The sequence below is a fragment of the Salvelinus sp. IW2-2015 genome, linkage group LG25, assembly GCF_002910315.2.
Source record: "Salvelinus sp. IW2-2015 linkage group LG25, ASM291031v2, whole genome shotgun sequence".
In the NCBI taxonomy this organism is placed as follows: Eukaryota; Metazoa; Chordata; class Actinopteri; order Salmoniformes; family Salmonidae; genus Salvelinus; species Salvelinus sp. IW2-2015.
Window position 1 is genome coordinate 1,920,318 of NC_036865.1, and position 22,309 is coordinate 1,942,626.

Consider the following 22,309-nt stretch of genomic DNA (forward strand, 5'->3'; position numbering starts at 1 on the left):
ATAGCTCGTACTTTGCTTCACTTCATGTGTCAAATGAAATGAAAAGTGAGTGCAGCAGTCAGTCTGCTTGACCAGGCTAAACACCCACAGTCCTAAGTTCTGACTCTCAGTGTACTGTATGTCCCTCTGTCCTTTGGTCATCTGTTTTATATTATTTTAAGACTTTGGTGTACTCCACTTGTACTTGCAACGAACAAGTATACTACTGATCATTAAACCACATATTATTCACCATGAAAGGTTCTGTGCTTTCCTTTTATAGACCTATACTTACTACGTAGTTTTCTCTCATTATCACTACAAGTTTTTCCAAGAATACCATTGTAAAAAATAATAGAAACAGTATTCAGAATCCCCATCTTTGCAGGAAGGTCCATAGAGGGACGTTTAATGGTTTTGTTCTCTTACAGTCGTCGGTCATTTTATATCCTGGAATGACAGCATGTCAGCTATGTTCAAAATATAAATCAATGATTACTCAGTAGCGGTCCAATTAAGAGACACCTATTTTAGCACTTGCTACCGCAGGGTTTTTGTGATAAACTACCACTAGAAGACACTAAAGCACCATGTTGCATATGCATTGCGGAATTGTTCTGCCAATACCGTGCCGTGATCTAACTTTCCAATGCCTGCAACTATATGGACTGGCATAGCCCAGCTATGCTGCTTGTGTCTTTGACTTGATCCAGTCAAGGTAGTGGGAGACCCGTGTGTAGACCCCAGGCTTGTTCTTCAACCCACACTGGTCTCCCCAGCTCACGATGCCGTAGATGAAATGGGAGCCCTCCTTGTTACACGTCAGCGGCCCTCCAGAGTCACCCTGTCAGTCACACGGAGTGTTCATTAAACATTTTCAAACCATTCAATACCAAACACACGAAGTAATCTCAATCCAATCGTGTTTCAATCCCCCAAAACGATGCTTTACGTGATATCATACCGTACTCAGTCAGAGTTAGTCTCAAAGCACCTCCCAAACACAGCATTGAGTCTCAATCCACCCCAATCAACTCACTGACCTGGCAGGAATCCACTCCTCCCTGCTGGTAACCGGCACAAAACATGGTGTTGTCTATGGCGCTTCCATAGACTTTGCTGCTTGAGCAGCTCTCCTGGCTGATCAGCAGCACCTGGGCATCCAGTAGGTGGTTGGAGCCGTTGTCAGCTACGGGGGGAGCAGAAGAGTGATAGTGAAGGGAAAATAATAGTTCACACACTGAGGACTTCTAGAAAGTAGAGAAAGAGAACAACAAGTATATAACAGATGATAACAAGCACACACAAAATACCCATGAAATATGATCCGATTCCGTTTGATTGAATTCAGTTACATTTTGATATAACACATGACTAGTGTACATGCACATGATACGAGTAATATAATTAAATAAATATGCTGCGGGCATGATGACAACATAGGTACATGCACACTGTACATGAACATCAGGATGCAGTTGAGCCTGCTCTTACAGTCCTCAGTAGTGCCCCATCCAGAGATGGTGCATTCAGTCCCATCAGTGACTGGGCTATTAGGCAAGCAGGCTGCCTTCACAAACTGGCTCTCTCTGGCACAGCGACCATCTGTGGCTTTCAGCTTCAGCACCGCTTTGGGTCAGAAAGGACATTTATATTATGGTACATCGACTTTGCAGTCACTAAAATATAACAATCAGGGATGGAATTTCATTTCAATTTCAGAACTATTTTAATTGGGATTTCTTCACAGTTACAATGTAAGCAATGATTGAATCATATTGCACGTGATATAAAACATTCAAATATAATATGGTAACATGTTTTTTTTTAAAGGAGGTAGAAATGTATAGACCCATATAAAATATAAAGTATAAATAGGATCAATTTAATTTATATGCAGTCAATTATATTCAAAAAGGTTACTAAAATTATTATTCCAATTGTTCCTTATTTGAATTGGAGATTGGAGTTTTTCGGTTTTCTTCCTCAATGGACTGAATTGAAATGGAATTGATCCCAACCCCCAATAACAATAAACCATCCTTAAGGAAATCCTGACATGCAAACTACAGTAAACAGAGCTTTGAGAAACAGCAAGTGCATATATCACCTATGTCATTGTAAACAGCTCTGGATGTCTCCTTGTAATTCTCATGCCGTGTGGCTTTCTCCACTGTGATCGTCTGCCCAATGGGCACATCCTTTCCTAGAGTCAGACTCCCAGCCACCACCTGCATCTGGTCCTTTGGATCACTGGTCCAACACAAACACAATGTAGGGTTGCAAAAATCACTTGCGGTGATCCGTGGAATTGATATACAGTGCATTCGGAAAGTATTCAGACCCCTTCACTTTTTTCACATTTTGTTACGTTACAGCCTTATTTTAAAATGGATTAAATTTATTTATTTCCTCAACAACCTACACACAATACCCCGTGAATAGTTTTCTTGAAATTCTTAGCAAATGTATTAAAAATTGAAAACAGAAATACCTTATTTACATAAGTATTCAGAAAATTTGCTATGAGATTCTAAATTTAGCTCAAGTGCATCCTGTTTCCATTGATCATCCTTCAGATGTTTCTACAACTTTATTGGAGTCCACCTGTGGTAAATTAAATTGACTGGACATGATTTGGAAAGGCACATCTGTCTGTATAAGGTCCCACAGTTGACAGTGCATGTTAGATCAAAAACCAAGCCATGAGATTTAAGGAATTGTCCGTAGAGCTCAGAGACAGGATTGTGTCGAGGCACAGATCTCGGAAAGGGTAGCAAAACATTTCTACAGCATTGAAGGTTCCCAAGGACACAGTGGCCTCAATCATTCTAAAATGTAAGATGTTTGGAACCACCAAGACTCTTCCTAGAGCTGGCTGCACGGCCAAACTGAGCAATCGGGGGAGAAGGGCCTTGTTCAGGGAGGTGACCAGGAACCCGATGGTCACTGACAGAGCTCTAGAGTTCCCCTGTGGAGATGGTAGAACCTTCCAGAAGGACAACCAAAAATGCACATGACAGCCAGCTTGCAGTTTGCCAAGAGGCAACTAAAGAACTCTCAGACCATAAGAAACAAGATTCTCTGGTCTGATGAAACCAAGATTGAACTCTTTGGCCTGACAACCAAGCGTCACACTCATCACCTGGCCAATATCACCCCTACGGTGAAGCATGGTGGTGGCAGTATCATTCTAAGGGACTGTTTTTCAGAGGCATGGACTGGGAGACTAATCAGGATTGAGGGAAAGATGAACGGACCAAAGTACAGAGATATCCTTGATGATAACCTGCTCCAGAGCGTTCAGGACCTCAGACTGGGACAAAGGTTCACCTTCCAGTAGGACAACGACCCTAAGCACACAGCCAAGAAAACGCAGGAGTGGCTTCGAGACAAGTCTCTGAATGTCCTTGAGTGCCCAGCCATATCCCGGACTTGAACCCTATCGTACATCTCTGGAGAGACCTGAAAATAGCTGTGCAGTGACGTACAAACTGACAGTACTTGAGAGGATCTGCAGAGAAGAATGGGAGAAACTCCCCAAATACAGGTGTGCCAAGCTGATAGAGTCATACCCGAGAAGACTCGAGGCTGTAATCGATGCCAAAGGTCCTTCAACAAAGTACTGAGTAAATGGTGTGAATACTTATGTAAATGTGCTAGCAGTTTTTGCTTTGTCATTATGGGCTATTGTGTGTAGATTGATTAAGGGAAACAGCTATTTCATCCCATTTTAGAATAACGCTGTAATGTATACACTATGTCATTGGTCTATATTGTATGGATTCATGCGTTGGTCCTTATGGATGCATGTGTATATACAGTACCTTCAGAAAGTATTCACACCCCTGACTTGACTTATTCCACATGTTGTTGTGTTACAGCCTGCATCCCGAGTGGCGCAGTGGTCTAAGGCACTGCATCTCAGTCCAAGACGCATCACTGCAGTCCCTGGTTTGAATGCAGGTTGCATCACATCCGGCTGTGATTGTGAGTCCCATAGGGTGGCACACAATTGGCTCAGCGTCGTCTGGGCTTGGCCGGGGTAGGCCGTCATTGTAAATATGAACCTGTTCTTAACTGACTTTCCGAATTAAATGAAGGTAAAACAAGTGTAAAATTGATTAAATTGAGATGTTGTGTCACTGGCCTACACACAATAGTCCATAATGTAAAAGTGGAATTATGTTTTAGAAATGTTTACAAATTAATTAAAAATGAAAAGCTGAAATGTCTTGAGTCAATAAGTATTCAACCCCTTTGTTAGGGCAAGCCTAAATATGTTCTGGAATAAAAATGTGCTTAACAAGTCACATAATAAGTTGCATGGACTCACTCTGTGTTCAATAATAGTGTTTAACAAGATTTTTGAATAACTGCCTCATCTCTGTACCCCACACAAACAATTATCTGCAAGGTCCCTCAGTCGAGAAGTGAATCTCAAACACAGATTCAACCACAAAGACCAGGGAGGTTTTCCAATGTCTTGCAAAGAAGGGCTGATGGGTAAAGTTATTAATTACACTTCGGATCATGTATAAATGCAACCAGTCACTACAAAGATGCAGGCGTCCTTCCTAACTCAGTTGCCGGAGAGGAAGGAAGCCGCTCAGGGATTTCACTATGAGGCCAATAGTGATGTTAAAACTGTTATAGAGTTTAATGTCTGTGATAGGAGAAGACTGAGGACGGATCAACAACATTGTAGTTACTCCACAATACTAAACTAAATGACAGAATGAAAATAAGGAAGCCTGTACGGAATAAAAATATTCATCAATATTCAAAACATGCATCCTGTTTGCAATAAGGCACTAAAGTAAAACTGCAAAAAAAATGTGACAAAGAAATTAACTTAATGTTATGTATACAAAGTTTTATGTTCGGGACAAATCCAACACAACACATCACGAGAGTACCACTCTTCATATTTCCAAGCATTGTGGTGGTTGTATCATGTTATGGCTATGCTTGTCATTGGCAAGGACTAGGGCGTTTTTTAGGATAAAAATGAATGGAATAGAGCTAAACACAGGCAAATTCCTAGAGGAAAACCTGATTCTGTCTGCTTCCAACAGACACTTGGAGACAAATTCACTTTTCAGCAGGACAATAATCTAAAACACAAGGCTAAATACACACTGGAGTTGCGACATTGAATGTTCCTGTGTGGCCTATTTACAGTTTTGACTTAAATCGGCTTGAAAATGGCTGTCTAGCAATGATCAACAACCAACTTGACAGAGCTTGAAGAATTTAAAAATAATAATGTGCAAATATTGTACAATCCAGGTGTGCAAAACTCTTAGAGACTTACCCATTAAGACTCACAGCTGTAATCGCTGCCAAAGGTGATTCTAACATTTATTGGGTGTGAATACTTCTGTAAATTGGGGTTTTCTGTATTTCATTTTCCATACATTTGCAAACATTTAAAAAAACATGTTTTCACTTTGTCATTATGGGGTAATGTGTGTAGATGGGTGGGTGATTATTTTTTTTTTTGATCCATTTTCAATTTAGGCTGTAACACAACAAAATGTGGAATAAGTCAAGGTGTATGAATACTTTCTGAAGGCACTGCATTATAGTTATACTCACATGCAGTGGCCGGCAGTCAGGGCCCAGCAGCTATCGATGAGCACCGCTCCACAGATGTGCCTGTATGCCTGGCTGGAGCCCTTGGGTCGGACCTGCAGGGACAGCTGCCAGGGCTGGGCTCCAGGGACGGCCTTCAAGCCTCCGTAGATCCTGGTGATGGCCTTCTTCGGCTGGGGCTTTCCACAGCTGGTGAACTGCTTATCAGAGGTGGGGCTAGCTGTGGTCTGTCGTGGGACTCCACTGGGCTTTGGCGCTGTAGGTTTCTCTGGACCTGCTGAGGGTTTGGCCGGTGTTGGTTTAGGCTTGGGTGTTGTGGTAGTAGTTGTAGTAGTGGGTTTGGGACGAGTAGTAGGCTTGGTAGTTGTAGTAGTTGTAGTAGTGGGTTTGGGACGAGTAGTAGGCTTGGTAGTTGTAGTAGTTGTAGTAGTGGGCTTCGGACCAGTCGTAGGCTTGGGACCAGCATCTGTTGTGACCATGGCTGAAAAATTCAGTACAACTTTACTCGTGCTTCTACATCTGCATTGCTTGCTGTTTGGGGTTTTAGGTTGGGTTTCTGTATAGCACTTTGTGACATCGGCTGATGTAATTTGTGAATACATTTGATTGATTTGATTGACTTATCCACGCGGGAGAAACTATTTGGCCTGATGTTCACTTCCTGTACATATAGGCAGCTGTCAGAGATATGATATTTAAGGCTGACCTGTGGGCTTAGCACACTCCCTGACGCCACAGTGATCCCACAGCAGCACCCGCCCTCTTCTTATGAAGCACCATGGCTGAGTGTCACCATCTGGGTTTCTGGACCAGTCAATACACAACAGTAAACAACAGAGTTAAGTATATAAAACTATATGTTTGAGTGTGAGAGAGATAAGTATACACTACCGTTCAAAAGTTTGGGGTCACTTAGAAATGTCCTTTTTTTTTTAAGAAAAGCACATTTTTTGTCCATTAAAATAACATAGAATGTATCAGAAATACAGTGTAGACATTGTTAATGTTGTAAATGACTATTGTAGCTGGAAACGGCAGATTTTTTAATGGAATATCTACATATGCATACAGAGGCCCATTATCAGCAACCATCACTCCTGTATTCCAATGGCACGTTTAAAAATATATATATGTATATATTTTTTTACCTTTATTTAACTAGGCAAGTCAGTTAAGAGCAAATTCTTATTTTCAATGACGGCCTAGGAACAGTGGGTTAACTGCCTGTTCAGGGGCAGAACGACAGATTTGTACCTTGTCAGCTCTGGGATTTGAACTTGCAACCTTTCGGTTACTAACATGTTGTGTTAGCTAATCCAAGTTTATAATTTTAAAAGGCTAATTGATCATTAGAAAACCCTTTTGCAATTATGTTAGCACAGCTGAAAACTGTTGTGCTGATTTAAAGAAGCAATAAAACTGTCCTTCTTTAGACTAGTTGAGTATCTGGAGCATCAGCATTTGTGGGTTCGATTACAGGCTCAAAATGGCCAGAAACAAAGGTGTTCTTCTGAAACACGTCAGTCTATTTCTTGTTCTGAGACTGAAGATCTTGTACAATGCTGTGCATTACTCCCTTCACAGAACAGTGCAAACTGGCTCTAACCAGAATAGAAAGAGGAGTGTGAGGCCCCGGTGCACAACTGACCAAGAGGACAAGTAGTTTGAGAAACAGACGCCTCACAAGTCCTTCATGAAATAGTACCCGCAAAACACCAGTCTCAACATCAACAGTGAAGAGGCGACTCTGGGATGCTGGCCTTCTAGGCAGAGTTCCTTTTTCCAGTGTCTGTGTTATTTTGCCCATCTTAATCTTATCTTTTTATTGGCCAGTCTGAGATATGGCTTTTTCTTTGCAACTCTGCCTAGAAGGCCAGCATCCCGGAGTCACATTATATACCGATCTTATCTAAAAGGATAAACTGATCCTACATCATCACTCATACTCTGAGACTCAATGTGAATATGGGCCCACACCTGCAGAAGTTATGAGGGCCTAGTCCATCGTCATCCTCAAAGTCATTGAAGGGATCAGAGCCTTTCTCCAGGATGAAATGGGAGTTCCAGTAGAGACATTCCTCTCCATCATCTGTCTCACTCACGTTGCCGCGATATGACTCCCCGTCATCCTTGAGCTTGTAACAGTCATCTGGGCCTAGTCAAGATTATGACATTTACATCCAGTCAGTAAATCAGGAACGGTTTGACCATTCTATTTAAATTCTGTCAATTCAGTAAACTGAAATTCCAATTCCATTTTTTTCAACAAATGTTGGTTTAGTTCCTGAAATAGATGTGAACCCAACTCTGTTGGCTGACTGAAGAGCTGGAATGTACTGTATTTATTTACCAACATTACAGAAACGTCCACTGAAGCCTTCTGGGCAGAGGCAGTCAAAGTCCATGCCATCCTTGACGCACAAGCCTCCATTCTTACAGGGGTTAGGCTGACACACCGCAACTGGAAGAGAAATGTGATTACAGAAACATCCTGCTTAGCTTAAAATGACCAAGATATTCCACAGTACACATTGCTATTTTCTCACATTACCCCAAAAAACGAAAGAGGATAATAATTTGATAAATGAGTGAGGCAAGAGGTCAGGAGGGCTCTCACGTGATTTGCAGTCTGGGGGCAGGAAGGGCTGCTTGCACTTGCACGCGTAGAAAGGTGGTTTAGAGGTCAACACGCACTCGCCACGGCCACACGTGCCCCTATTACACCTTTTGGGCCCTGTAAGAACCATTCAGATTCACATCAGTTTATTTCTCACTACATCTGACTGTATCCGCAAGGCAAATGTGGCATAATCTTTGTCATAAATCATTTTTGGTGTAAAAACTATTTAATATCTACTATACAAGCCAAGAACTAAAGTACAAAGCTTTTTCAATTCATGTAGCCTCTTTTCCCTTTCCTACCTTTCTGGCACTTCTTGCCCTTGAATGGCTTGGGGCAGTCACATTTGAACCTTCTCTTTCCCTTCTCCTCACACACACCGTTATTGAGGCAAGGGTTTGGGTTGCATTGGCCTGCAATATGAACAAGACAAGGGGAGGAGGACGACGTTTACATGAGCAGTTTCAAACAGTGATTGATTTTAGACTCAGCATCGACTTTAGACTCTTGTATCCTCACAATTGTATGTCGTAGGACATATCTACAGTGCAAACAACTTTGTTGTTGTTTTGACAGTAATATACAATAAAACTAACAGTAAAGTAACATATTCATTATTTACAGTTAATTGCTGTAAATGGCAATGCACTCTGGGGGATTCTAGGTGTAAACAGTAAATTATACTGTAAATCCCAAAGAAATGTTGGTTCAACAGTACATTACTGTAACTGCATAGCATTATGGGATTGGCAACTTGCAACTTTTTCAAACAATTCTGAGTGATAGGATTGAGAGACATCAAGGTCTGAAGTGAACCAACCAAACAAGGTGTATACAACATTTATATGATTTACACATTTAATTACACCGAATATTACAGTGTAATGAAAACATTACATTTTTACAGTACGGTAAATTTGTAGATTTATCAACAGTAAAATACTTTGAAGCATTATACTGCACCATACTGTAAATGATTGTGCATTGTGGGAAAATATTGTGGGCCGGGAAATAATTGCTGTATTTTGAATGGTACTGTAATTCCACCCCACATAATACAGTACCGTAACATATTTTTGGAGTACCAAAAATCCTTTGACCACTAGTGGTTGCGTGGTATAGTTTTTCTGGTTCATGAACATATTCTGTAGCGTCAATTGTAAGAGGCTACATTTGTGCCACCTTAACTGCTGTACCAATTTCACTGATGTGTGGTAGTAGTGCCCCAACAATTAAATGTGCATAGGGGAAAGATCGCAGTGGCAGCAAGTCTCAAACCTTTAATGGTTGAGTATTTGACATGTCCTCTGGTCTGTTTTGCCATGTATTCACTACTAGTTTGGAAGCCGTTGTTTAGTCCTCTAGAAGTGCAATTGATAGAAAAGACCAAACAAGACTTCCAAACTGGCATTCATTGATATGCTGTAATATGTAAACACATTGCCAATCGCATACAATTACGGTAATATACTGTAAAATGCAAACCCCATCTCCTCTAAATTATTTTAATTTGTTCATTTATTCATTTTAATTACTGTTAAAAGATTACAGTAATGCACTGTACAGCTGTTTTATGGTAACTTACATGCAGCCAGTTGCCTGCAAGTTAGCATTAAAACAACAATATAAAATATCCCAATATCAGTATTGGATACTGTAAAATACAGTACGGTAACATACTGTACCTTTTTTTACAGTAACCTTCAGGCAACTGGCTGCCTTTAAGTTACGGTTAAAACAGCAGGAAAGGTTTTAGAATGTAGTGCATGTCATAAGACAATTTCTTCTTCATATCTCACCATCTGGTTCTTGGAGTTCATAAAGCCAGTCAGGTTCATCACTATCGTCCTCACCTGGTTCATCTACGATCTCAAAGAATGGGTCTAGAGCGGAGATACACTGTCAAATATTGTAGTGTTACATGGTCTAGCTCTCCCTCTCTCTCTTCCCCTCTCTCTCTATGTCTGTGTGTGAAAGCATATTGTGAAAGCCTACACTATTGTGCATTATGAATAAATAATATGAATAAATATGAATAATAATAATATATGAATTTTAAAAAATGCTTACCCTTCAGAATATCCTCATGTCTTCTGTACTTTCTTTCAGTTTTTTTGGTGTGTTTTTCCTGTTTCTGATGTTTTCCATGCTTCTCTTGTTTATGTAACTGAATAAAAGATGTCATCATTCTTCTTTCAACCAAGTAACATTATGGACACTAGTAGCATTTACTACATTTGTGTTTTACCAGTGCAACAGTAGGCCTAATGCCAGCACTCATGCGATATTTGCCAAACTGCAAAACGTGTAAACAATCATTTCATCTAGGAATTATATTGACAACACATCTTTTATATTTTATTAAACACAGCAAAATAAACAATTAAACAACCGGAAAAATGTTGTAAGGGAGAGCAAACACATTCGACAGGCATCTACTCTAAACCTGCAACCGAGTCTATCACCCTATTATTCCTGATATTTACTGCAAAAGAAAATCAAATGAGTCGAATACCTACTTGAACAGGTAGAATGAGCAATACAAGGAAGAGGCAGAAGAAAAGAGGCTTGGAGTTCATGATGGCAGTGATTGTGTGCGGCGAGAAGAGAAATTCTGTCAGATCACCCACATCATTTCCCAACCGTTTGTGTAGGAAGCCTAACCTTTGTATGTACAAAGTGCTTTGGCATCTAGGTCTCTCACCGCACACTACCGTTCTATTGACTAAGGGGTCAGTCAGAGGTTTTTTTTTTTTCATTTAAAGAGAGCTTACCTTAAAACACATGTAATAAACAAACATACACATTATCTGCAACTCTAACGGTAAGTGATAGTCAAAATTTGGGGAAAAACAGCAATTGTCTGCTGAGGGGATAATTTAAAAGAAAACAGGATCAAACATTCAGTGCAGGTGACACTGAACTAGATTTGTTTGTGAAAATATAGTTAGCACATAGGACTAGTCATTTACCATTGGAGCTCAGAGATCCTATTTACAAAGAGAGATTGTTTTTTGTTTGGAGTGTAGACTTTGGATTCACCTCACATGTTAGCTGTGTAGGCTACTCTCCAGGGGCATGAAGTGTATTTTAGGCCAAATCTTCCTTCCGATAGCTAAAAACACTAATACTTTTGTTAGAAAGATATGGACGTCTCTAAAACTGGAACCACAATCAATTGAAAAGGATCTTGATCCTCCCCTACTTCGAAACAGCACCTTAAATCCAGTCATTAATAGATTACAGAATGCATATTTAAGTACTTGTATAGATAAAAGAGCAGCAACATGAGAAATTGTCAAATAACATCGCTGACTAAATGCTGATGATCCAATGATAAAGCCTTTAAGAGTCAGTAGGAGCATCATAAAGAGCAGAGTCAGCATTCCTGGGCATTCTGGAAATCACGAGGAGGAATCCTTCTGGAAAGCACTAAGAGGTGGAGGTGCGTTACAGATCACAATGGGTTTGGTGTTTGTACCATTGTGATCGTGACCTGAGCACAACGCCAGGTGGAGACAGTCCCTGAAAGCCCCTGCGCAGAACGAGAACAGAGGGGTCATACTGTCCGCCCCCAGGAAAGACACCAGGCCCGCTGGGAAACTACATAGCACCCCAATACGGCTGAAGTGTTTTGTGACAGGCAGCTGGTGGGGCACACCACTGTGCCAGGCTGTGTACTCCCCATCAAAGAACTCCACGGCCCAGGAGTCAGAGCCGCGGCCCAGCCAGCAGTCCTCAGCGCGGCCCTTGCGGGAGATGGTGGGGTAGGTGAGGCCCAGCTCCCAGTACGTCTTACCAGCCACGTCTATCTCCCAGTAGTGACGCCCAGAGCTGAAGCCCTGCAGGCTGATCACGTTGAGGGTGGTGTCAAAGCGGCCCGGGAGCTCTGGTAGTTCCTGCCAGGTGTCTGTGTAGGTGGCACTGTCACCGCGCGGGGAAATTATCAGCTTAGGGTGCGCTGTATCTGGGTCCAGGGAAACCTCTGTGGAATCTGGGGATAGATGTGTATTTTTACCATGAGAAATGACTATATTTAAAAGAAAATATTCTCACTGGCTGGGTGTGGCAAGCCATAACCGCTTTGTGCAGATAAAAATTTGAAATCACAGAGTTTTAGGTTTTAAAATCAAATCAGATTTTGCCACATGGGTCGAATACAACGTGTGTAGACTTTATAGTGAAAACCTTGTTTAATAGCCCTTCCCATCGATGCAGAGTTTAAAAATAATAATACAAAGAGAAATAGTAACACGAGGAATAAAATACACAAGAATGGATCTATATACAGGGAGTACCAGTACTAGATCAATGTGCAGGGTTACGAGGTATTTGAGGTAGATATGTACAGTGCCTTCGGAAAGGATTCAGACCCCTGGACCTTTTCCACATTTTGTTGTGTTACAGCCTGAATTGAAAATAGATTAAATTGAGATTTTGTGTCACTGGCCTACACACAATACCCCATTATGTCAAAGTGGAATTATGTTTTTAGAAATTTAGAAAATGAAAACTGAAGTGTCTTGAGTCAATAAGTATTCAACCCATTTGTTATGGCAAGCCTAAATAAGTTCTGGAGTTAACATTTTCTCAACAAGTCACATAATAAGTTGCATGGACTCACTCTGTGTGCAATAATAGTGTTTAACATGATTTTTGAATGACGATCTCATCTCTGTACCCCACACATACAATTAATTATCTGCAAGGTCCCTCAGTCGAGCAGTGAATTTCAAACACAGATTCAACCACAAAGACCAGGCTTTCCAATGCCTCGCAAAGAAGGGTAGCTAGTGGGAGCTTGGCCCCAGTGATGTGCTGGGCTGTCCGCACCACCCTATGTAGCAATTGGCAGTGCACTTGACATACCAAGCTGTGATGCAGACAGTCAAGACACTCTTGATGGTGCAGCTGTAGAACTTTTTGGGGATCTGAGGGCCCATGCCACATCTTTTCAGCCTGTTGTGCCCTCTTCTTGACTGTGCGAGTGTGTGTGGACCATGGTAAGTCCTTAGTGATGTGGACACCAAGAACTTGAACCTCTTGACCAGCCCTGTCAATGTGAATGGCATTGTAGTCCACAACCAGCTTCTTGGTCTTACTGACGTTGAGGTTGTGCTGGCACCACACTGCCAAGTCTCTTACATCCTCCCTGTAGGCTGTCTCATCGCCTTCGGTGATCACTGTTGTGTCATCAGAAAACTTGATGATGGAGTCATGCGTGGCCAATCAGTCGTGGGTGAACAGGGAGTACAGGAGGGGACTAAGCACACAACCCTGAGGGGACACCCTGTTCAGGGTCAGCGTGGTGGAGGTGTTGTTGCCTACCCTTACCACCTGAGGGTGACCCTTCAGGAAATCCAGGATCCAGTTGCAGAGGGAGGTGTTCAGTTCCAGGGTCCCCAGCTTGGTGATGAGCTTGGAGGGGACTATGGTGTGGACGCTGAGCTGTATGACAGCATTCTAACATAGTTATTTCCCCTCTTGTCCAGGTGGGAGAGGGCAGTGTGAAGTACAATTCAGTTTGCGTTTTTAGGTGCAAAAACATGCTGCATGTTAAAATGGCTTACCCACACATACATTATAGATGTAACAAATGTATCTATAATGAAATAACTCTGACAGACCTCTGGGTGTAAAAAAGGACCTGTCTATCTCGCTTCAAGTTGTAATTGACATCACATCTTGAGAATGAAATCATTAACAATGAAAAGACTTCATGGAATACTAAGGGAACTCACAGCTCTTGATGAGTCTCTTGGTGATGGGGGTCTGGGAACGTATGAGAAGCAGCATGTTGTTGGTGAGGCTGAGGATCTGGTCAGCTTTAGGCTCATCCAAGTTCACTTTGCTGGGATCTGTCCTGCTCAGCAGATCTATCACTCTGGGTGCGAGAGGAGAGACATCAATATTGACTGCAGGAGCCATCACACAAACAGTGACAGTTCATAATCAACAATGATGATTGAAAACATATTCGTCAAATAAAATGTTTTCTTCAAAAAGATTTGGATCTGATTTGCATGTGGTATAAGAAACAAAACATGTACTGTATCTGGATCAAATGACATACCTGCCAACTATCTCAGTGTCCTGGAGAAGATGGGGAGGAAAATAAAGATAGTGATAATGGATAGGCAGTTCACAATATGTACGTGTCATAGTTACATCCATCATCAATATCCATTGAATGAGTTCATGTTAAAAAGAACTGAAGAGTGAATCACCAGTGAATAGGGCAGTAGAATGTCCTTCTGGGCCAGCTCAGCTGTGAGCCTGGCCAGATCCTGCTCTATCTCCTGAATGATGGTGCAGTTCTTCTCCATCAGGTCCTCCAGGGCTGTGACTGCAGCTCTCTCCTCCATCTCCAGGTGGGTTAGAGTCATCGCCAGGTCCTCATCCAGAACTCTCTGGATGTCTTCATACTTCTTCCTTATACTCTCCCTCATTGCTGATGACTTTTTCTGGTTGGGTGACACAGACTCAATCAGTGTGAAAGTCATTGCAACACATCCCATCTTAGAGCTTCGTATGCTACCATGTTTTGAGCGTTCTTCAGCACAAATAGACACCATTGAAATCTAGATATGAGATGTGACCACAGAAATAGGAAACAACACTTCATTTTAAGGGATCCTTACATGGGTAATTACACTGTGACAAGCGTTGAAGTTAATTGTAATAACTCACAGTTACACTCTAATATCAACAGGTCATCAATAGCATTGAGGTGTAACACCGAATGCATGTTACAATGCTTGTTATAAATGGTCAAGTTTTCACGAACTTCACCAGTGTTTTGTTTCTTCTCAGCTTCATCCGATTCAGTAATAACTATCACAAGGGTATAATCTCTTGTGGACACATGCGCTGGGTGTCCCGAGATGACATAAACTCTGATTTCCTTTCTGTGAATGCACACTCTTCAAAATGTCCACTCAATATTGTTGCTAGCACTTGTCCCCAAAAAGTGTACCATCGGGGTTAACTAGGTTGAGTTTACAAAACAGATAAGATAGAGGTCAACCTCACTGACTGGGGTCTACCATACGGGTGTCATCCTCAAGTGGGTGTCATCCTCAAGTGGAATAATAAACACACAAGTACATGTAAAAGTACAATGTAATTACTAGGTGTTACACAGGATTTAGCTAGTTAATATTAAGTGTATCTTGAGGGGTACTTACTTGTAAATAATGTGTACTTACAGTGCATTCGGAAAGTATTCAGACAGCTTGACTTTTCCCACAATTTGCTACGTTACAGCCTTATTCTAAATAGATGTATTTCCTCATCAATCTACACACAATACCCCATAATGACAAAGCGAAAACATGTTTTTAGAAATGTCTACAAATTTGTACAAAATTAAATAGAAAAATACCTTATTCACATAAGTATTCAGACCCTTTGCTATGAGACTCTAAATTGAGCTCAGTTGCATTCTGTTCCCATTGATCATCCTTGAGATGTTTCTACAACTTGATTGGAGTCCACCTGTGCTAAATTCAATTGATTGGACATGATTTGGAAAGGCACACACACCTGTCTATATAAGGTCCCACAGTTGACAGTGCATGTCAGAGCAAAAACCAAGCCATGAGGTCGAAGGATTTGTCAGCTAACCTATAGGACTGTTTTGCTAGTACAGACTGGAATATGTTCCGGGATTCTTCTGATGACATTGAGGAGTACACCACATCAGTCACTGGCTTCATCAATAAGTGCATCGATAACGTCGTCCCCACAGTGACCGTACGTACATACCCCAATCATAAATCATGGATTACAGGCAACAGCCGCACTGAGCTAAAGGATAGAAGTGGAACTCTAACCCGGGCGCTAAGAAGAAATCCCACTATGACCTCCGACGAACCATCAAACAGGCAAAGCGTCAATACAGGACTAAGATTGAATCGTACTACACCGGCTCCGATGCTCGTCGGATGTGGCAGGGCTTGCAAACTATTACGGACTACAAAGGCAAGCACAGCCGCGAGCTGCCCAGTTACACGAACCTACCAGACGAGCTAAATAACTTCTATGCTCGCTTTGAGGCAAGCAACACTGAAGCCTGCATGAGAGCATCAGCTGTTCCGGATGACTGTGTGATCACGCCCTCCGTAGCCGATGTGAGTAAGACCTTTAAACAGGTCAACATTCACAAGGCCACAGGGCCAGACGGATTACCAGGACGTGTACTCCGAGCATGCGCTGACCAACTGGCAAGTGTTTTCACTAACATTTTAAACCTGTCCCTGACCGAGTCTGTAATACCAACATGTTTCAAGCAGACCACCATAGTCCCTGTGCTTTGAAAAGCTGGTCATGGCTCACATCAACACTATTATCCCATAAACCCGAGACCCACTCCGATTTGCATACCGCCCCAACAGATCCACTGATGAAGCAATCTCAATTGCACTCCACACTACCCTTTCCCACCTAGACAAAAGGAAAACCTACGTGAGAATGCTATTAATTGAATGCAGCTCATCATTAAACCATAGTGCCTTCAAAGCTCATCACTAAACTAAGGACTAGGGGACTAAACACCTCCCTCTACAACTGGATCCTGGACTTCCTGACCATGGTGATAAGGGTAGGTAACAACACATCTGCCATGTTGATCCTCAACACAGGGGCCCCTCAGGGGTGAGTGCTCAGTCCCCTCCTGTACTCCCTGACCCATGACTGCATGGCCAAGTACGACTCCAACACCATCATTAAGTTTGCCGACAACACAACATTTGTAGGCCTGATCACTGACAACGATGAGACAGCCTATAGCGGGGTGGTCAGAGACCTGGCAGTGTGGTGCCAGGATAACAACTTCTCCCTCAAAGTGTGAAATGAGATGATTGTGGAATACAGGAAAAGGAAGACAGAGTACGCCCCATTCTCCTTGACGGGGCTGTAGTGGAGCAGGTTGAGWGCTTCAAGTTCCTTGGTGTCCACATCACAAACAAATTATCATGGTCCAAACACACCAAGACAGTCGTGAAGTTCTACAGCTGCACGATCGAGCGCATCCTGACTTGTTACATCACCACCTGGTATGGCAACTGCTCAGCCTCAATATACAAAGGGTAGTAAGTACGGCCCAGTACCTCACTGGGGCCAAACTTCCTGCCATCCAGGACCTCTATACCAGGCGGTGTCAGAGGGATGCCCAAAAACTTGCCATGTACTCCAGCCACCCTAGTCGTAAACTGCTACCGCAGAGAGAACCGGAGTGCCAAGTCTAGGTCAAAAAGGTTTCTTAACAGCTTCTACCCCTTCTAGTTAATCAAATGGCTACCCGAACTATTTGCATTGTCCCCAGCCACCCCCGATTTTTACGCTGCTGCTACTCTCTGTTTATTTGCCATGCATTGTCACTTCACCTCTACCTAGATGTACACATTACGTCAATTACCTCGATTAACCGGTGCCCCCGCACATTGACTCTGTACCGGAGCCCCATGTATATAGCCACGCTGCTGTTATTTTATAGTTGCTCCTTAATTATTTGTGATATTTCTTCTTCTTTAATCTTCAAACTGCATTGTCAGTTAAGGGCTTGTAAGTAAGCGTTTCACTGTAAGGTCTACTACACATGTTGTATTCGACGCATGTGACAGATAAAATGTGATTTGATTTGATTTGATTAGAACTCCGAGACAGGATTGTGTCGAGGCACAGATCTGGGGAAGGGTACCAAAACCAATTCTGCAGCATTGAAGGTCCCCAAGAACCCAGTGGCCTCCATCATTCTTAAATAGAAGAGGTTTGGAACCACCAAGACTCTTCGTAGAGCTGGCCGCCGGGCCAAACTGAGCAATCGGGCGAGAAGGGCCTTGGTCAGGGAGGTGACCGAGAACCCGATGGTCACTCTGACAGAGCTCCAGAGTTCCTTTGTGGAGATGGGAGAACCTTCCAGAAGGACAACCATCTCTGCAGCACTCCACCAATCAGGCCTTTATGGTGGAGTGGTCAGACGGAAGCCACTCCTCAGTAAAAGGCACATGACAGCCCGTATGGAGTTTGCCAAAAAGGCACCCAAAGTACTCTCAGACCATGAGAAACAAGATTCTCTGGTCTGATGAAACCAAGATTGAACTCTTTGGCCTGAATGTCAAGCTTCACGTCTGGAGGAAACTTGACACCATTCCTACGGTGAAGCATGGTGGTGAAAGCATCATGCTGGATATTTTTCAGTGGCAGGGAGTGGGAGACTTGTCCGGATTGAGAGAAAGATGAACAGAGCAAAGTACAGAGAGATCCTTGATGAAAACCTGCTCCAGAGCGCTCAGTACCTCAGACTGGGATGAAGGTTCACCTTCCAACAGGACAACGACCCTAAGCACACAGCCAAGACAACGCAGGAGTGGCTTTGGAACAAGTCTCTGAATGTCCTTGAGTGGCCCAGCCGGAGCCTGGACTTGTACCTGATCGAACATCTCTGGAGAGACCTGAAGACATCTTTGTAGCGACGCTCCCCATCTACCCTGACAGAGCTTGAGAGGATCTGCAGAGAAGAATGGGAGAAACTCCCCAATACAGGTGTGCCAAGCTTGTAGCGTCACACTCAAGAAGTCTCGAGGCTATAATCGCTGCCAAAGGTGCTTCAACAAAGTATTGAGTAAAGGGTCTGAATTCTTACATAAATGTGATATTTCAGTTTTTTATTGTTAATACATTTGCAAACATTTCTAAAACCCTGTTTTCGTTTTGTTGTTATTTGGTATTGTGTTTGGATTGATGAGGAAAACAAAACAATTGAATCAATTTTATAATTAGGCTGTAATGTAACAACATGTGGAAAAAGTCAAGGGGTCTGAATACTTTCTGAATGCACTGTATATAGTGCATTACCTATCCTGTCAACCCTGACCCTTATTTTAAGGCTTCCAGAAGCACCATCAAAGTGGGAGGACAACCGCACTAGTACAACACAGAGTACATGTAATATATGCGTAAGTATAATGTTATTACTAGGTGTTCCACAGGATTTAGCTAGTTAAAATACAGTGTATCTTGAGGAGTACTTAGTGTAATTAATGTATACTTATTTTACATTACCCATTCTGACAACCTTGCCTTAGTTTTAAAGCTTCTGGAAGCACCATCCAAGTGAGAAAATAAACATACTAGTACCCCACAGAGCACATGTAATAATCTGCATACGTACTTTGTAATTACTAGGTGATACACGGGATTTAGCTAGTTAAAATGAAGTGTATCTTGAGGGGTACACAAAGTATGTTACCCATCCTGACAATCTTATCGTTAGCTTCTGAAAGCACCATCCAAGTGAAAAAAACAACAAATACACCACAGAGTACATATACTGTATGTAATATCTGCATAGGTACAAGGTCGTTGCTAGTTGTAACATAGGATTTAGCTATATAAGAATAAGTGTAACTTTAGTAATTACCTATGAGCAATTTCTGTATAATTACTGACTACTCATTACCAAGTGAAAAAACTTACAAACAAAACGTAAAAAGACCTTACATTTCTTACAAAATAACGAGGATTTTTAATGTTAGATTAATAATTTGATTAATTTGATTAAACAAAGATATAGGCCTACTCAATAACATAAAACATTCTAGTGGTGGTGAGTAGTAGCCTATATAGCTAATTTAGAAAAATAGGATTGTCTTTTTTTTCCTTTTTAACATTGCAAGTAACAATGGAAATCTAATTTCTCTGTCTGTCTTCATCTGTTTCTTTCTTGTCAGTATTTTCACATCCTGGAGTCTGAGACCTTATGGGATTCTACGGTAGATAAGAAGAATGTAGCTATGACAATTTACATTTCACTATACTAGTTATCAATACATACCATGATTTCTATAGTTTAAGCCTGCTACCTAGCTGTCACGCCCTGATCTGTTTCACCTGTTCCTGTGATTGTCTCCACCCCCTCCAGGTGTCACTTATTTTCCCCAGTGTATTTATCCCTGTGTTTCCTGTCTCTCTGTGCCAGTTCGTCTTGTATGTTTTCCCGTACTCCTTTTTGCTATTCTCCTTTTTCTAGTCCTCTCAGTTTTGACCCTTGCCTGTTTCTGTACTCTGTACCCGCCTGCCTGACCATTTTGCCTGCCTTTACCATTTTTCCTGCCTTGACCACAAGCCTGTCTGCTACTCTGTACCTCCTGGACTCTGATCTGGTTTTGACCTTTTTGCCTGTCCACGACCATTCTCTTGCCTACTCCTTTTTGGATTATTAAACATCTTAATAGACTTTCAATTTGTCAAGCATGATTGGCTATCTCACCATTTTAACCATAACTGTTTATTCATGTGTCTTCATGTGTCACCATTAATTGACTTCACAATTGAAAGTAATGTGAACTTGTTTTTGTAATGTGAACTCGTTTTTGTAATGTGAACTCGTTTTTTCCCATTGGGCCTACAGACTACAGAGCCCTTTATTGCGGAGTTGTGTCAGTCAATGAGGTGGTCGGTTTTAAATTAGCTAACTTATCACATGGTTTGTGCAGGCTGAAATATAGTGCTTTGGGATATTTGATTGGGATGCTATCGGAAACGTTACCATCCCAAGCACGGTAACAAGCATTCATTGTTACACCTCTGTAATTACAGACTGTTTTACCACCAGTTACATGTTGTTATTACAGTTTAACTATGTATTATTACAATTAATTACAATACTTGTTACATACTTGTTACAAGGACACCTTAAAAGGAAGTGTTACCAAATATAATTACTAGAAGGGCCAAAGCCCCTCAGACCCCAACAATTTGACTGGAACACTCATGTGTGCATTTAATATGACTGACATGGTATTGTGATGCGTAGGACCTCTGTTCACACAGATGAATCCCCATGCGGTTAGTTTACTTACAGCGATTTCAGTTTGCTTTGTGCTCAATTTCTTCATTCGGAACTTCACCGCTTCTCTTTGCCTCTTCAGACATTCCTGGTGCTTCAACAGCATCTCCTGGGGAGAGAAGGTTTCAGAAATACAACAACAAAAAAAGAGCCAAGATGGATTCCACCAAATTCTCTCTTTTGAAGCACAGTAGCACACACCTGATCCTGGGTCTTCATCTCCATGGTCTTACTCTAAGCGAGGTGATCAGTTATACCGGTGACGAAGAGCTCGGCTAATGATGCTGCCAAGTGAAGTTGTAATAAGCCAAAGACTTTTAGTCCTGTGTCAGTTAGTCTTGAATCAGTATAGACTACTCTCATTCACGTCCAGCTCTGGTGTCTGTCTGCATGTGTCTCTCTTCCTCTGTTTATAGAACGGCCTGTCTCATACATACCATACCTCTGTAGCAGCGGAGTGATTTAAGACACAGGCACCTGGCCCTGTTTAACAATCCCATGCCTCCCTAGGTCAGGTGCCAGAGCATAGTGGATAGTGTTGTGTCCGTATAAATAGAACCACTAGAACAGACATGGCCCATTCATTGAGCCAGATTGGGTTGTACCCGTGAGGGTGCTATGAAATTGCTGTGGTCTGAGGGGATTATCCATTCTAGTCATTCTATTTCTATGGTTATGTCAGTGGGCCCCTTTTTCTCTGCCTTGGAAAGTATTCACCTTGAGCTGTCTGTCCAACTCACTCAAACACACTCTCCTGTAAATTACTCCAGACAGACCATGCAGGTCATCAGGCATCTGTCTTCTAAGTTCCAGTGTCATTGTTGTGACCCTTTTCCATTATTCTAGCTTCGGATTGGTCAACCTTTGCCAATGGAAATCACTAGACGACAATGTGACATCCATCCTGATGTCACAGCTCTCCATTGACCATGCTATTTAGTCCAGGACTAGGGTTAGTCTGCGTCCGGGAAACCAACCCTATACGTACTGTATAACATTGAATATACTTGTGTAAATTGATCCCTGGCAAATGACTGTAAATAATATGTTTACATTGATGGTATGAGGCGCTGTAAGCAGGCTATAAGCTAACAGAGGTTTTCTATCCAGTTTGATACACAGATAGTCTTTAGCAACACTGTATTTCCTCCATTCATACTTTGATTGATAGCATACTTTAAAACTATAGGCCTTCTATGAGCCTGGGTGTGTGTGCATCTGTATGTGCGTGTTTGAGAGAGAGACAGACAGACAGATCCATG

The 22,309-nt window shown here is 42.0% G+C and overlaps 2 protein-coding genes across 3 annotated transcripts; both read right to left on the reverse strand.

Annotated features, from left to right (window-relative positions):
• Positions 1 to 345: 345 nt before the first annotated feature.
• On the reverse strand, positions 346 to 10,886 carry habp2 (hyaluronan binding protein 2). Of its 2 annotated transcripts, none has more exons than XM_023970056.2 (13): positions 10,717 to 10,886; positions 10,268 to 10,364; positions 9,997 to 10,080; positions 8,500 to 8,610; positions 8,195 to 8,311; positions 7,928 to 8,038; positions 7,555 to 7,732; positions 6,284 to 6,381; positions 5,581 to 6,043; positions 2,090 to 2,232; positions 1,474 to 1,608; positions 1,023 to 1,168; positions 346 to 823 (listed from the first exon to the last, which is right to left on the reverse strand). In XM_023970056.2, the coding sequence occupies exons 1-13, from the start codon at positions 10,774 to 10,776 to the stop codon at positions 662 to 664; spliced, it is 1,905 nt and encodes a 634-aa protein (XP_023825824.1). In that variant the 5' UTR covers positions 10,777 to 10,886; the 3' UTR covers positions 346 to 661. The 2 variants fall into 2 exon arrangements, with proteins under 2 accessions (XP_023825824.1, XP_023825823.1); XM_023970055.2 differs by having other exon boundaries at positions 5,581 to 6,058.
• Positions 10,887 to 11,393: 507 nt separating this feature from the next.
• On the reverse strand, positions 11,394 to 22,306 carry LOC111951819 (E3 ubiquitin-protein ligase TRIM39-like). The gene is made up of 6 exons (XM_023970057.2): positions 21,249 to 22,306; positions 21,061 to 21,156; positions 14,425 to 14,661; positions 14,271 to 14,290; positions 13,939 to 14,081; positions 11,394 to 12,191 (listed from the first exon to the last, which is right to left on the reverse strand). Exons 1-6 carry the CDS (start codon positions 21,270 to 21,272, stop codon positions 11,602 to 11,604), a joined length of 1,110 nt encoding a protein of 369 aa, XP_023825825.1. The 5' UTR covers positions 21,273 to 22,306; the 3' UTR covers positions 11,394 to 11,601.
• Positions 22,307 to 22,309: the final 3 nt, after the last annotated feature.